Source organism: Tamandua tetradactyla, chromosome 15 (genome assembly GCF_023851605.1).
Source record: "Tamandua tetradactyla isolate mTamTet1 chromosome 15, mTamTet1.pri, whole genome shotgun sequence".
NCBI lineage: Eukaryota > Metazoa > Chordata > Mammalia > Pilosa > Myrmecophagidae > Tamandua > Tamandua tetradactyla.
The window spans coordinates 35813474-35829047 of record NC_135341.1 but is presented as its reverse complement, the minus strand read 5'-3'; the positions used below and the strand labels follow the sequence as shown (position 1 = coordinate 35829047).

General features: G+C 61.2%; 1 protein-coding gene and 1 long non-coding RNA gene across 9 annotated transcripts; one reads left to right on the top strand and one right to left on the bottom strand.

Annotated features, from left to right (window-relative positions):
- Nucleotides 1-5963: 5963 nt before the first annotated feature.
- Nucleotides 5964-15376, top strand: SEMA3B (semaphorin 3B). 7 transcript variants are annotated; one of them, XM_077129232.1, is made up of 18 exons: nt 6566-6742; nt 8221-8406; nt 9220-9377; nt 9520-9582; nt 9985-10104; nt 10192-10282; nt 10462-10581; nt 11420-11565; nt 11654-11765; nt 11882-11951; nt 12064-12208; nt 12524-12743; nt 12992-13083; nt 13162-13203; nt 13448-13605; nt 13715-13770; nt 13848-13987; nt 14401-15374. In XM_077129232.1, exons 2-18 carry the CDS (start codon nt 8298-8300, stop codon nt 14797-14799), a joined length of 2241 nt encoding a protein of 746 aa, XP_076985347.1. In that variant the 5' UTR covers nt 6566-6742; nt 8221-8297; the 3' UTR covers nt 14800-15374. The 7 variants fall into 7 exon arrangements, with proteins under 7 accessions (XP_076985344.1, XP_076985347.1, XP_076985348.1 ...); XM_077129233.1 differs by having other exon boundaries at nt 10189-10282; nt 11885-11951; XM_077129231.1 differs by having other exon boundaries at nt 10189-10282; nt 14401-15373.
- On the bottom strand, nt 11018-14313 carry LOC143657163 (uncharacterized). 2 transcript variants are annotated; one of them, XR_013162765.1, is made up of 3 exons: nt 14149-14313; nt 11332-11558; nt 11018-11152 (listed from the first exon to the last, which is right to left on the bottom strand). It is a non-coding gene; the product is annotated as an uncharacterized LOC143657163 (long non-coding RNA). The 2 variants fall into 2 exon arrangements; XR_013162764.1 differs by lacking the exon at nt 14149-14313 and adding an exon at nt 12602-13203.
- Nucleotides 15377-15574: the final 198 nt, after the last annotated feature.

Here is a 15574-nt window from a genome sequence, read left to right as displayed (position 1 = left end):
GACCGCGTCAGGTGGAGCTGATGGGGAGGACGCAGTGAACTGGACAGGCCTCTGACACCCTCCTCTCCGCCTCCAGCCGCCAGAGGGCGCCGCAGCCCGTGATCGGCCGGTCAGGTCAGTCTCAGAGGCTGACGTCACCGGGTCCCGCGGAGGCCGCAGGGCACAAAGGCGGCTTTGTGGAGCAGTGGCTGCTCCGAGCCTGCCTCGGGACAAAGCGGCCTGGCCCCGGGGCGGGCGGGGGTTCGGCGCCGCGGAGGCGACAATGGGGTGGGGGAGGGGTGCGGCTGGAGACCCAAGACCCCGCCCCCGCACACCTGCCAGGCCCCAATGCGGCCTCAGGACCCCGGGTGCTGGCAGGAGATGAGAGACTGCCGCCTCCCGCGGTCGGAAGGAGATCAGTGCCTCTCAGCTCCCAGTTCCTCAGGCCCTTCCTGCTACCCCTGCCTCCCATGACAGACAGGACAAGAGGATCCCGTGCCCCACCCAGGATCCCCACCTAACTTCAGCGGCTCAGGCCTGGGCCCCACTGAGCCCAGATGTGCAGACAGGAGCACCAGTGACCATGATGTCTGCCCATCAGGAAGTGGGTGCCAGAGATAGTTCCTTCCTTCCATCCTGGGTGGAGGGAACCTAGCACAGAGGGACCATTGACAGGCTGGCATTGCCCTCCTGGCACACCCAGCACCTCCCTCCCTGGGTGGGTCATACAGAGCTGTGGCCAGGATCCCCCTTGTACCCAGCCAGGCCATGAATCTGCATGGGGGTCCTGGCAAACGGGGCTTCCCTGGGTGCAAATGGTTAGGTCCCCGCCTGCCCGCGGTCTTCTTACCCCAGTGCAGATTTGAAGGGCATAAGGCTCCATTGTCTTAACACTGGCGGAGGCGGCTTCTCATTTCAGCCTTGTCGTTAGTGGTTGGGAAATTCCCAGCCACAGGGGGCGGCAGGCAGGGAGGGGCTGCTCAGGTGTCCTGCACCCCAACTGGAGGGACTCCATAAGGTTGGCTCCTGGGGACCCCCTGCTGCTTGGAGCTGTCTCTGGCTGGACCTCAGCTATTCCTCATCCCTGGGAGCAGGCTCCCTTGGCCCTGGGTCCCTCAGGGCTCTCCCACCCTGAGCAGACCCATCTTCCTGTCCCCATCCTCGGCAGCTGTAGCTGCCCGGGACCCTCAGCAGGACAAATACAGCCAGTCAGGGACTCAGGCTCCTGCTCCCAGACTAAGCCTGCAGGTCCCAGCATGGGGTGGGCTGCCTGCAGTCTGTGGGGACCGCCACGAAGCTGATCCTCCCCCCAGAGGGCCCGCCTACTTGAAATAGTTGCTGAGGCTACTGATGTGGTGACAGCCTTGGTATTTTTAACCCATTTGGGGGGGTGGGGGAACAGCTGGGGAGAAGGAGGCTTGAAGAGGGGAGGGTGTAGGGAGACCTTAGGGAGGAGCCAGGCAGGCATCCTCCCCTCCCCACCCCCATTTCCCCCTGGTCCACCCAACAGGTGGGTGGAGGCCCAAATGCCAGGTGCAGAATAAGGAGGGTGCCCTCCCCGGGGTTAGAGCTGGGAACTCTGGGCTGTGAAGTCCTGAAGGACCCCTTGCTGTGTTTTGGAGCAGTCCAGTGGCCCCTCCTAATGTCAGGAAAATCTCCCTACTCCCCAAAGAATCCCTGGGAGTCACCTCCCCCAGACTCAGAGTGCCAAGCCAGTCACCCAGGCTGCAGAACACGAACCATCAGCTGGGGCCAAGCTACCCTAGGAATTAGACAGGTGGTGGACAGGACCGCTGCTTCTCCTAGCTGGGTTGTGGGTCCCAACCAACTTCCAAATAACTGATCCCAGTCTCTGTTTTCTGCTCTTAAAGAGATCCTAGGGGCCTCATCCCTGCTATGGGGCTCTGCATTCCCTAAAGCCCCCTTGGGCCTCCAGAAGGGAAGGCAGCCCATTACCCACCCAGGGAGGGCCTCCCGCCAGCTGGGGAATGTATGCAGCTGTGTGACAGCGAATGTGTCTGTGCCTATAGGCCCCCTCAACTTCTCAGTTCGTCACATGGTGGTGGGCACCTGTGTCCAAGGGGGCAGGGGTCAAGGCCATGGATCTCTTTTGTTGGGTCCAGAGCAACTGCTTTTCCCTGCCTTGGTTTCTTCCCTTGCAGGAGGTGTAGCCAGCAGGTGATCTTGGTGGGAGAGAAAAACCATAGTTCGATATCGCCTTCCATTGACTCAGCTCTCTGGCCTCACTGCGAAGGGGGGGAGTCAAGACTCAGAGGGCCAGGGCAGGGTCAAGGAGGGGCTGTCCCTTCCTAATCAGTCTCCCACTCACATCAGGCTCAGCGGATCCAAGAAAATGGAAAGGCTGCCTACAGGCACACCATCTCCCCACTTCCTGTACCTGTCCTCTGCTGGGTCCTGGAGACCCCCAGATGATGAAAGCTGCTGTTGCTGTCTGCCCACCCACCCACACGGTGGGGAACCCAGAGCCCTGCAGAGAGGGTTGAACCTGGTGCAGTGGTGGCCTGGGGCTTCATAGAAGTGGGGTCCTCAAGGTGGGTGGTGAGTGATGAAGAAGAATCTAGCAAGTGGCCTACCCAGTGGGGGTTCCAGCCCAAGCAAAGCCCTGGAGAAGAACATGCATGACAGAAGTGGGGCAGCTGGTGGCCAGGGCTGAGTTGGGAAGGGTTGGCTTAAATACCAGGCCAAGAGCCCACGATCACCCCACCCCAAGCTTCAGGGAGCAATCCGAGCCGGGGGCTGGAGGAAGCTGGGGTGGACTGCAAAGAGGAGAAACTGAATGCCACAGGGTCTGCTGGGTAGAGCAGTGATGTCAGGCTGCAAGTTGCAGGAGTATCTGAAGTTTAGGGCAAGAAGAGAAGGGCCTCCCTGAGACGGGGAATCAGGAAGAGGGGTGTGTATTTGGAAATGGCTAGGGGTGGGCTGGAGACTTGTGGTAGAGGGAGAAATCTCAGGGGTCCTCAGAGCCTGGGGAAGAGAAGGAAGGCGGTCGGATGGAGCTGTGGGCACAGGGGACAGGTGGTGAGAAAGTCATTGTGGTAGGGGTGGGTGGGGACAGGAGGAGGACCAGAATCTAGAAAGGGACCGTTGAAGCTGGGATGAGAGAGCAGCAGTGAAAGGTCTCTGACGACGCCCTCACCCATTTGGATGCCCCTAGATGCCCAGACCTGAGGTGGCAACAAGTGTGCCTACCTGCGGCGTTCCCCCTCCAACTTCCTTCCCCAACCCCCCCATGCACGCGGGGCCTGCCTGGCCCACTGTTACAGTTGCAGGGGAAGTGAGGCAAGTGCTCTGAGAAGTTCACTCTCCCCCTCAGGCATACGCAGCTGGTGTGTGACAGTGTCAGAATTCAACCCCACCCCTCCCTGGACTACCACGGGGGTGGCGGCAGGCTCCAGCCCCACCCCCGCCAGGGCCTTCGGGAGCAACCCAGCCCGAGCTCCTGGGAGGCTTTCCCGTAGCAGATCAAGGGAATGTAGCATTTATGTTGATGTGTGTTAATGACGGTGGAAGGCCAACCAAGTCCACTTTTGCAGCATCCCCCCACATCCCCCCCTCCCCGTTCCCTCCTCCCCCAGGCTCTGGAGTGGGAGGGGAGAGGGAAGCCCTGCCCCCAGCCCCCTCTCTTCCCCGCCCCACCTCGCTGGGCAATGAAGAAAACAGGAGTGAAGAGCTGTGATGTGGCTAGTGGGGGGGGGGCGCCCCCATCCCAGAGGGGCTGACCTCAGCTGGGGAGGAATGTGCAGGAGGCGGAGGGCAGGGGCGGAGCGGGGTTGGGGGAGGGCCACAGCGGAGGCCCAGGGCTCCTGATGGCCCCTCCCTCAGCCTCCACCTCTTCTCTGACTTGGTTCTCGGAAGGGAAGGGGAACAGGCAAGGAGGGGAGGGGCTTATCCTTTTTAAAAGGTGGGCCAGGGGTTCCCTGGGAATGGAGAGATCAGGTAGGGACAGAGGGTGGGGGGTTGGGGGAAGTGGCCCGACCCACCAATCCTTTCCTAGGAGATCCCCACCCCAGGGTGGGTGGTAAGGTGGTAGCGAGGGAAGTCAGGCCTCAGGTGATGTCTGAGGGTGACTGTGGGCTCTGCAGGGCCTGCTCTCCCCTCACCAGGCCTAAGTCCTTAGGGGAGCTGTCCTGCTTCCCACGTGGCCAGAACAGGGAAGGGTTTGGTGGCATTAGATCCACCCCACCAGCAGTCATGGCTAAAGCAGGTGTGAGTGGGGAGCCCAAGGCCAGATCCAGCACAGGCCGGGCACTGGAGGGTTGGCGCTGTCTCCTTAGCCAGTGTTCAGCCCTGGTACACTCCTCAGAGTTCAGGCAGGGTGCAGGAGGGGCAGGCCCAGCTGGTGATAAAGGGTGGGCGGGTAGGTGGTAGGTTTGGCACAACAATGCAGAAATTTCCAGAAGGGAAATCCAAGGCCTTGTCAGGCTGGGGCACTGACAGGTGGCATCAGGGCAGAAACCTGGGTAGTGGTGGCCCAGAAACCTGAGGGTGGGCTGAGAACCTCAGATGCCTCCCCCCACCCGGTGTAGTCTATCGGGCTGCCTGATTCGAGAATCCTCAGGGATTTCTAGAATTTGAGTGTGATCCATAGCAATGACCCTGCTTCTAGAGTACTGTCTTAATGGGGGTTCCTACCCCAGGGTCTGGCACACAGTTGAGTGTTAGGGCCTGGCCCTAGAGCTTGGGAGCAGAAAGAAGACCTTGTGGGGACAGGGACAACTTTAGCTGACATACCTGGGATCTCCTTTCATATTCAGGGGAGGGGATACATCTGGGATGGGGGCGGGGGGGGGGGGGGCAGGGCACGAGGCTCAGGTGGGCCTGGTTGGCCCAATCCCTTTGGCTGGGAATTTAGTCCCATGATGTTGGAAAGATAGTGAGGGGACCTGGTCCCTTTCCCAGTGTGGACTCATGGTTGGAGAGATGAAACAGAGGCTGGGAACCGGCCAGGAGAACTTAAGGCAATGGGGACAGGCTACGGGCACAGGCCGGGGTGGTTGGGAGCCTCAGAAGGCACTTGCTGATCTTGGCTGCTGGGGTGGAAAATTGTAAACAGCTGAAGAATTCTGTTTGCTTGCACGGGGCCAGGGGAGGCTGCCAGGTCCAAGACGAGAAACAGCTAGCCCAAGAGCAGGAAGAAACCACATCCAATCCAGGAGCTTGGGCAGATGTGCATCCCTCCTGCACCCCACAACCTAAAGGGTCCTGGCGCCCCTACTGATCCCTAACCTTCACCTCTACTCCAAAGCCAGTCAGCTAGGCAAGCCCAGGAACACCAGGGGTCTTGGGGCCCAGGAAGCGGGGTGGGGTGGGCTTGGCCTCCCCCCAGCTGGATGCAGATGCTTCTACTCCAAGTGGGGTTTGGAAATGAGTCTCTCTGCTGCCCCTGTCCCTGCCTGGCTGGATGGCACCCACAGGATGGACCACAGAATGGTGTTTACTTGAAGCGCCCACACAGCCTCTGACCCCTGAGGAGCTGCTGGTCAGCCTTGGGGAGATGGCAGAAGGATGCCTTTTGGGCAGACTGAGGGGTCAAAATCCATCCTTATGTCCCTGGGTGTTCACCCAGGTGGTCCTGCAGGCCCCACTCTGCCACTGTCAAATGTGAGCCCCTCCAAAGAAGTACTCATCACGGTACAAAGAAGAAGTGTCTGGAGACCCAGCTTCAGGACAGGACTCCAGCCCCTTCCCAAATGAGGTGCTAAGGTGTAGGGGCCCTGTCTGATCTGTAAAGCCCCTTCTGGTTCCTGACCCTTTGTTTGGTGGGGGACAGACCTTCCCATATTCAACCTAGGAATGCTAGAGTCAGGGAGGTCACATAGTCTGCCCCCCACCTCCCAGCAGAGGCACAGAACTAAGCTGCCCAGGAGGGGGTCTCTGGATGTGCCCACACCCCGCAATGCAGAAATGAGTTGTGCTGGGCCTCTTGTGCCTGCCCCTCTCGGGCCTCCCCTCCCTTCCCCTGCCTGCCTGCCACTGCTGGGCGGCTGCAGAAGCACTCAGTGAGGCCCAAGTGGTAAGGAAGGACTGGGGCCCGGGGCCTGGGGGCCCACCAGCCCTCCGATTGAGAATCGCCTTCCCCTGCTCCAGGACCTCCGGCCCTCCCATCCCAACCAGCTCCTGGGAGCTGAGGTGGCAGCTGTGCCCCCACATCCCCTCAAGTCCTATCCTCCACCCTACCCCAATCCCACTGCCTCTGCAGGTAGGTAAAGAACCTGAGTCCCTGGGGACACCCCCCACCTGGCTGCTCCCTCTGCCCGCTGCGCAGAGCTGTCCAGGGTTGGGGGTGGGTGTCTCTGTTGCTGCTTCCTCCTTTGCCTTGACTGGCCACCCCCCTTTCGGGATTGCCATCTGGAGCACCTTTCCGCCTTGAGGTCCAGCAGGGGAGGGGTCGTCCTATCCACCCCTCCCTGTGTGCCCGCTCTGCTCCACTCTGCCCTGCTGCCATCTCCAGCCGGTCCCGGCCGCCTGCCCGGTCACCCGATCCTCCCGCCTGTAAACTTTACGGGGCGGTGGCGGCTGGGCTGGTGGGGGCGGGGGCTGTGCCTTAAAGGAGCCGTCAGAGGGTGCCCAGCCGTCCCCAGGCTTCTCCCCTTCCCCAGGACGGGAAGGGGCAGGGGTGGGGAGGCATCACTGCCAGAGCTCTTGGTGGAGTATGGGAAGGTGGCTGGGTGTTTCTCAGCTTTGCAGACCTCAGGGGCTCAGGAAGAGGCAGCGGCAAGTGTCAGCGGAGGGAAGGACGGAGGTGGGGGTCCTGCTATGGGAGCGGGGCCAGGAGCTGGGTGTCTGGGGAGTGGTCTGGGGCTTGTCCCACCCAGCAGCTGCACCCTTTGCTGGATTCCACCTGGGGTCCTCATCCTTTCTGAGGGTTCCTGTGCCCTTGGCACTTGCCCAGCCAGCTGCTGGAGGGGGGTGGACATTGCCGCCAGAGGCTGGCTCCATCTACGGGGTCCAGGGAGGGTCTTCGGCTCAGAGAGGTGGAGGGGCTTATAGATGGGGAAGGAGGCTCAGGGAAACGCGGGCCTCTGCTATTCTGAGGGACTAAGGAAAGGGAAGAGTTCAGGGGGAGAGAGAGAGAGGCTGAGGGAGAGCATGTAGGCTCTGAGAAGGAGGGCAGCTTGACCCGGAGCAGGGTGAGAGGTCGCCTTTCTGGCTTCGCTTGATTCCTTTGGGTCTGAGGACTTTCCTCAGAGTCTATGTGTGCAGCAGCCCCTTCCACCGACCGTCTCTGAGGCATGGAAGGGGAGAGGCCGAACAAGGCTGGACGGCTGGGGCAGACTGTGGGAGCAGCCCCAAGTCAGAGGCTGAGGCTTCTGCCAGCTCCAGGGGCCCAGGCCCGGTGCCCAGTGGGTGCCGAAATGGATTTCACGAGCTTCTCAGTTGAAGGGAATGGTTGACACAGCAATTGTATTTGTTCACCTGCACAGCCAGAGGTACACGCACATGCGCAACCAACACCTGCATGCATGCATGCGTGCACATACATACACACACACCATACACGTGCCATACGCACACCGCACATGCACACACAGTACAGCTACATATATGTTGTGCACAGCACACACACCCAGCGCATGTATGTGTAGACATGTACACACAAGTGCATACTCACACACACTCACTGCTCATGCACATGCAGAAATACAGATACCCAAAGGGATGCTCAGAAACACACACTTGCAGTCACCCACATCCTTAGCCCAGGGCCCCAACTGCCACTGTGATTTCTGTGGCTTTGTGGGTGCACAGCCACCTCCATGGGGCCTGACCCCTCCTGTCACTCTCGCTCCTATGACGGAGTTGTTTTGCTCACTGCACTTGGCGCCTTATGAAATGACTACATTGGTCGGAGTCCTTGCTGGCGCTCTGCCTCCTCCTGCTCAGGGACTTAGCTGTGGTGACCACAGTTCCAGTCCTAAGCTGGCATGAAGTGGGCACCCAGTGTTTGTGAATTAATGTCTGTACGTGTGTATGGGGCGGGGGTGGCGGTGACCGAGGAGGGTGACGTGGTGGGGCGGTACCGACCCGTGCGGTGTGGGGGTGACCGAGGGTGTGCCCGGCGTGGGTGTGTCTGTGATTGTGGCCAGGCCGGGCACCCTCCAAGGGGAGGGCTCGGAAGCTGAATGCGACCCCCAGCCGCGCGCCCCTAGGGGCTGTAATCTGATCCCTGGGGACTACTCCTTCTCCTCCCGCCCTCGCTGCCGACTCCTTCTCTTCCAGATCCTGGGGCAGAGTCCAGGGCGGCTCAAGGCTCCTCCGCACACGCCCGCTGAACCCTGAGCGCCCGAGCCACCGGGATGGGGCGGGCGCCAGCCACCGCCATGATCCCGGGCCTGGCCCTGCTCTGGGCCGCGGGGCTGGGGGGTGCTGCCCCCAGCCCCCCGCGTCTGCGGCTCTCCTTCCAAGGTAGGTGCACCTGGCGAGCTGGAGGGCTGGGCTTGGAATGGGCAAGAAAGGAGCCCAGTCGGGGTGGTGGGGATGGTGGTGGGCTCTGTGCTTGCTGTGCGTTCCTGTCACTGGACTTTGGTTTGGGCTGACCTGGGGGACACTCTCAAGGCCATCTCCAGTTAACCCTGTCCTGGCCTTTTCCTCCAACCTATCTGCCACAATCTCTTTGCACTTTCCCAGGAAGATCCTTCCTGTCCCCATGGCAACAGACTATGCCTTTGACCCATCCCTCCCCTCAACCAGGCCATGCTCCAGCCGCAGAAGCCACCGGAAGACAAGGCATGGGGGCCATCAGAGCCCCCTTCTCACGCCCTGCTGCTCAGGAGGGTGGTTACTAGGCAGTGGCATCTGGCAGGCAATTCTGCTGAATTGAGGATGGTGGAGGGGTGGCAGGGAGAGAACCCTTAGCCTGACTTTGGGGTTAGAGTTCTGGCCATCTGTACATGCCAGGTCTCCCCTGGAACCCTGGCGTCCACAAGCCTGGCCTCCCAGTGCGCCCGCCCGGAAACATCGCTTGTCCATGCATGCCTGAGCTCAACCTGCCTTTCCCTTCTGGGGCCTGCACCGCCCACCCTGGCGGCTGTGCACATGCACCTGGGTGGGCCTGCCTTCCCTCCGCATAAATTTGCACATGTAAACCTACCTGTGTGTAAATTCACACGTATAACCCTGACCTGTGAGATAGACACCCAGGGAGGACACCCAGGCGGGACGTTGCAGGGGATCGTCTGGCCTGGCTGGCGAGTCCTCAGTGGTGTCCCCACACTGCAGAGCTCCAGGCTCGGCATGGTCTCAGGACCTTCAGGCTGCTGCGGACCTGCTGCTACGAGGCCTTGCTGGTGGATGAGGAGCGCGGACGCCTGTTTGTGGGTGCTGAGAATCACGTGGCCTCCCTCAACCTGGACAATATCAGCAAGAGAGCCAAGAAGGTGCCGGGGACCCCCAGACTCAGTATAGCTCAGGGAAAGAGGCCTGGGGCCTGCCTGGAGAGACCCAGGGGGATGGGACTCCTGGATGGATAGAGAATATCCCACATCCCTGACCTGTGTCCCCTCCCTTCCTCTCCCATAGCTGACCTGGCCGGCCCCTGTGGAATGGCGAGAGGAGTGCAACTGGGCTGGGAAAGACATTGCTGTGAGTGCCAGCTGCCCAGGGTGGGAGTGGGGTGGGCCAGTCCCTCACTCCATAGACGGGCAGTGCGAAGACAGAGGCCTGCCTGTTCTGGCTGGGGCGAGAGCAGGGGCTTCAAGGCAGCTGAGGTCTCGAGGTGATGAGTCAGGGTGGCTCATGTAATTCTTATGGGGACCCTCTAAGCCATGGGGATCTGTGTAGGCCTGTGCTCTCTCATGTACCACCCTGGTGAGGGCTGGGCTGAGCTGGTCACCAAGGGTACCTGGGTCCTGTGGCCCATGCTGGTACTTGCCTGGGCTGATGCAGAAGAGGGAAAGGATGGGGGTTCCACCAGTAAGCTGGGACCCCTTGTGATTGCCTTGCTGTGGGGAGGCCTCACTGCCCCCGCCCTTGCCTGCCCACTAGACTGAGTGCATGAACTTCGTGAAGGTGCTGCATGCCTACAACCGCACCCACCTGCTGGCCTGTGGCACGGGGGCCTTCCACCCGACCTGTGCATTTGTAGAGGTGGGCCACGGGCTGGAGGTAAGGCTGGGCCCAGGCAGGAAAGTGGCATGGGGTGGGGTAAGGGAGGGCCTGACAGTAACACACCCTCCCCATGCCTCCGAGGAGCCCATACTCCGGTTGGACCTGAGGAGCCTGGAGGATGGCAAGGGAAAGAGTCCTTACGACCCCAAGCATCAGGCTGCCTCCGTGCTGGTGGGTGAGTCCAAAGGCTGGAACCCCAGCAGAGCCCCTGGAAACCCTCAGAGCCTCGAGGACCTCACAAAATCCCAACATTCCCTTAAACCCTGAGAATCCCCCCTAGCCCCAGGAGCTCCCCAGGGCCTCCTATCCCAAGAGCCATCAGCCTGGCTGAGCAGCCCTTGTCCTTATCTGCAGGGGAGGAGCTGTACTCGGGGGTGGCCGCAGACCTCATGGGCCGGGACTTTACCATCTTCCGCAGCCTGGGCCGCAGGCCGAGCCTCCGCACAGAGCCACACGACTCCCGCTGGCTCAATGGTGAGAGGCTGTTGGGACGGGCAGTGAGCAGCGGCCCTCACACCTGCACAGGGTGGTGCTGAGCAAGGCCCAGGGAGCGAGTGAGCAATGGATGCAGCCATTTCTCACTGAATACCTACCAGGCACCAGGCCCCAAGCCAGGGGACCCAGGCAGACAAGACAGGTGTGATCTGTGCCCTGGTGAGCACAGAGACTTCATAACAAACACATAAGATCAGTTCCAGTGGCCATGGGGCCAAGGAGAGAACAGAGAGGAGGGGAAAGAAGTTGGAGGAGTGTGCTAAGGGGGAGTGTGAACTAACTCCCAAAGCACAAGAGAGCCATACAGGAGAACTGAGGGAAGAACATTCCAGGCAGAGGAAATGGTTAGTGCAAAGGCCCCGAGGCAGGGACAGACTCTTGGAAGGAGCAGGGGTAAAGGACCAGGACTGTGAGGGGCCAGGGTAGTTTATTCTAGGAACAATGGGATGGAAAGGGAAGCTTTGAAGCAGAGTGGACTTCCTGGTGAGGGGGATTCATGACTGAAGTAGAAACTGGACTCTCCACCTCCCTCTTTTCCTGGCCCTTAGACCTGGGGAACAGAAAAGGGTTAAATCTTTGGCCTCCTGGGGTCCCCTTCCGCTTGCACAGGGAGCCACGGTCTCTGCTTCCCCCTCGTGGCTATCGCGTACATTGCAGGCCCTGCCCCTTTGGATTGGGTGGGTTCCCGGGCTGCCCCGAAGATGCTGCTCCCAGGACTCCCGCCGGCACCTGGGGGTGGATGGGCAGCAGGCGGGTCCCATAACGGAGGTGGAGAGGGGCCAGAACTCCCTGACCCTGTGCCTCTTACTGCTGCCAGAGCCCAAGTTCGTCAAGGTCTTTTGGATCCCAGAGAGCGAGAACCCGGACGATGACAAGATCTACTTCTTCTTCCGTGAGTCTGCGGTGGAGGCGGCGCCGGCACTAGGACGCCTCTCTGTGTCCCGCGTCGGTCAGATCTGCCGGGTGAGGAGTCGCCGGACCGTGCTGTACCACCCAGCCCCACCCGCTTTCCCACCCGGCCCGCGCTTATCCCCTCTGCTCAACCCCACAGAATGATGTGGGTGGCCAGCGCAGCCTGGTCAACAAGTGGACAACGTTTCTGAAGGCGCGTCTGGTGTGCTCGATACCTGGTGCTGAGGGCGACACCCATTTCGATCAGCTCCGTGAGTGCCCGGAGTGGGGAATGAGTGGGGAGTGGAGGGCGGGGGTGCAGACCCCCTGAGTAGGGCCTGCCCAGCCCAGCTGTGCGCCCTCCCTCAACCAAGCCCATTCCTTGCAGAAGATGTGTTCCTTCTGCCCTCGCGGGACCGCCGAAGCCCTCTGCTTTATGCTGTTTTCACCACGTCCAGGTCTGGGTAGTGAGGGGCTCTGGGGTGGGGTGCTAGAGGGCACCAGGGGCCAGATGGGCTGGGCTAGGTTCAAACCCACGCCCCCTGTCCCTGCCCTGGTCTTTGCCTGCAGCGGAGTCTTCCAGGGCTCAGCCGTGTGTGTGTACAGCATGAACGACGTGCGCCGGGCTTTCCTGGGACCCTTTGCCCACAAGGAAGGTCCCATGCACCAGTGGGTGTCCTACCAGGGCCGCGTCCCCTATCCCCGACCTGGCATGGTGCGTGGGCCAGGGACTCCTGCCACAACCGACTCCAAAGCCTCAGGGCTGGAGAATTCAGCCCAGGGTCTTCTTGGTGAATGTGTTTGCCTCTTTTTGATAAGGGTCGGAAAAGGTCAATGTCACCAGAGCTCCTCAGGGGTGGGCCATGCTTTTCCCCTCAGCACCCCAGGGCAGGGCTGGATATCCTCTCTCACATGCCCAGGGCAGGTCTCTCTCTTCCCCCACCCCCCCTCCCAAGTCCCCTGTAGACCTTCATGAGGGGCTGCCCACCAGGCCCCCATACCCACACCCCTGCTGTGTCCCCCTGTCCAGTGTCCCAGCAAGACCTTTGGCACCTTCAGTTCTACCAAGGACTTCCCAGATGATGTCATCCAGTTTGCCCGGACCCACCCTCTCATGTACAACTCAGTCCTGCCCATGGCAGGGCGCCCTCTCTTCCTGCAAGTGGGTGCTGGATACACCTTCACCCAGATTGCCGCTGACCGTGTGGCCGCTGCCGATGGACATTATGACGTCCTCTTCATTGGCACAGGTGCGGGCCCTGCCACGCCCACCCATAGGCTCTCATTCAGGCTCCTTGGCCTGGCAGTAGAAGCTCTTCCTGTTCAGTTCCACCTCCATAACCTTTGGGCTGTGTTTCCTTCTCCTCCTGGCTGCTGCCTTGGTTGCTCCAGCTCACGCCCTCCACAGATCCAGCCGTACTAAGGGCCAGGCCTCTGAAGCCCCTGCCCTGGCTAGCAGGGAACACCAGGGAGCACTCACCCCTTCTCATCCCTCCAGATGCAGGCACAGTGCTGAAAGTGATCTCGGTCCCCAAAGGTGGCAGGCCGAGCGCAGAGGGCCTGCTCCTGGAGGAGCTGCATGTGTTTGAGGTGAGGTCTTGCTCTAAGTCCTCCTAGGCCCCCCCAACCCACTGAGGCCTGATCCCCCCCACCCCTTCTCCCTCTTAGGATGCTGCCGCTGTCACCAGCATGCAGATCTCTTCCAAGAGGGTGAGTGACCACAAGGATGTGTGTGGGATGGACTGAGCTTGTGCCCGGGGAGCCCCCACCTCTCAAGCCTCCCTTGGTAGTCCGCAGCCCCAGACTCTAGAGTAGGCTCTGCCTTCCCTACACTGCGTAACCTAAGTGAGACCTCAGTGCTCCCAACCGTTAAGAGCGGGGAGGATCTCTGACTGGTGGGAGGCGGGTGCAGGGCCGCCCTCGGTCAGCGCGGAGCCCCTTGTGCCGCCCCCAGCACCAGCTGTACGTAGCCTCGCGGAGCGCGGTGGCCCAGATCGCGCTCCACCGCTGCGCCGCCCACGGCCGCGCCTGCGCCGAATGCTGCCTGGCGCGTGACCCCTACTGCGCCTGGGATGGGGCCACTTGCACGCGCTTCCAGCCCAGTGCCAAGAGGTGGGCGGGGACGGGGACGGGGATGGGGGCGGACCTCCGGGCAGGAGCTGGAGGGTCTTTCGTGGCCAGGAATGGAAGAAGGACTCACTGCCTTCCACTTTCCCCTCAGGAGGTTCCGGCGGCAAGACATAAGGAACGGCGACCCCAGCACGCTGTGTTCCGGGGGTGAGTGTCCCGGGGCCCTTATCCTTCAGACCCTCTCGGCCTTGCGGGGCCTGAATCGGACCCTTCCCTTGCCCCAGACCTGTCCCGCCCGGCACTGCTGGAACGGAAAGTGTTTGGCGTGGAGGGCGGCAGCGCCTTCCTGGAGTGTGAGCCCCGTTCGCTGCAGGCGCGCGTGGAATGGACTTTCCAGAGTGTGGGGAAGGCGGTCCACACCCAGGTGAGCCTCACTCCACCCCTCCCAACCGGCTCCCTGTTCCGTCACCCACATCTACGAGAGGCCCTTCCAGGCCTAATGAGGCCCTTGATTTGCCTTCCCCATGTAGGCGAAGTTCCACCCGTCTAGGCCCCATACGCGTCGCGTCCAATTTGGTCCCTTACCTGCCCCTCACATCCGGGTGAGGACCCGTTCCTTCCAACTAGGCTCCTGGTAGACCCGTCCACTGAGGTCTTTGACGTAGCCCCCTACGTTCAGGTGAACCGTGCCCATCAGCCTTCAAGTGTGCACCTGCGGGCACGCTTTGCCCTCTCCCGCTCGGCCCCTGATGTCCCTATGCCTCTCTGTTCCTCTCTCCGATGGGGATCCCTCTTCCGGGCACCGACGCCCCAGCCTCACATCCGCCCCACCCGCAGGTACCCGCCGAGGATCGCGCCGAGCGTACGGCGCAGGGGCTGCTACTGCGCAGGCTGCGGCGCGGGGACTCAGGACTGTACCTCTGCGCGGCGGTAGAGCAGGGCTTCTCGCAGCCTCTGCGTCGCCTGTCACTGCACGTGCTGAGCTCCGCGCAGGCCGAGCAGTTAGCACGGCCCGAGGAGGCTGTGCCCGCTGCGCTGCCGGGCCCCAAGCTCTGGTACCGAGACTTCCTGCAGCTGGTGGAGCCCGGTGGCGGCGGCCCGAGCTCCTTGCGCATGTGTCGCTCACCGCCCGCGCAGCGTCTGCCATCCCCGGAATCGAGGAGGAAAGGCCGCAACCGGAGGACTCACAGCCCCGAGCAGCGCGCGGAACGGGGGCCACGCAGCGCGGCCCATTGATGACATGGGCATTTCCATGCCGAGGACTTGCAGGGCGGGAGAGGGGAAGGATAGGCCCTGGGACGCGGAGAAGGACAGATCTGGGCTGGGGTCACTGTGGATTCCAGCCGACTGCAACACCGACAGGCTCTGGCCGAGGGGCAGCTGCACAGGCTTATTTATTAACAGATGATAAAAAACCCTTGAATGTAGCCCCGGAGGCGTGGCCCAGGCTGGGTGCTGAGTCTGGCAAGTCAGGAGGGGGTAGACAAGCGGGGCTGGTTAGAACCAGCCACAAGGGCTGGGGAGGTGTCTGTTGTGCCCACCCTGGGAGACCCCTTCTTGAGCAGCCAGCAGGAAGCTGTGAATAGGCCAGGCTGCTGGGGACAGGGGTGGGACAGGCCGACTGTACTAAAACAATGCAATAAACATATTATCAGCCAAAGCTACACTGGCCCCAGTGGGCAGCCTCTCGTCCTAGTACTTACTATGTGGCCTTGGTCATCTTCCCACCAATCTCAGCTTTTCCTTCTGTCCAAGGATGCCTGGTGAGAATTAAAGGTGTTTCCATGTGACCAAGCAGGTTCTGCAGGGCCTTTGGGGATACAGTATATGCTGAATAACATAATTTCATGGCTAAGTGCTATGAAGAAAATAAAACTGAGTATTGTGGAAGAGTGTGAACAGAAGACCTCACTGAAGGGTGACATTTGAGCTTAATGACAAGGACCCAGCCAAGGGGATATTTGGGGCAGAGCATTCCAGAAGAAAGGAACAGCTAGTGCAAAGGTTGTGC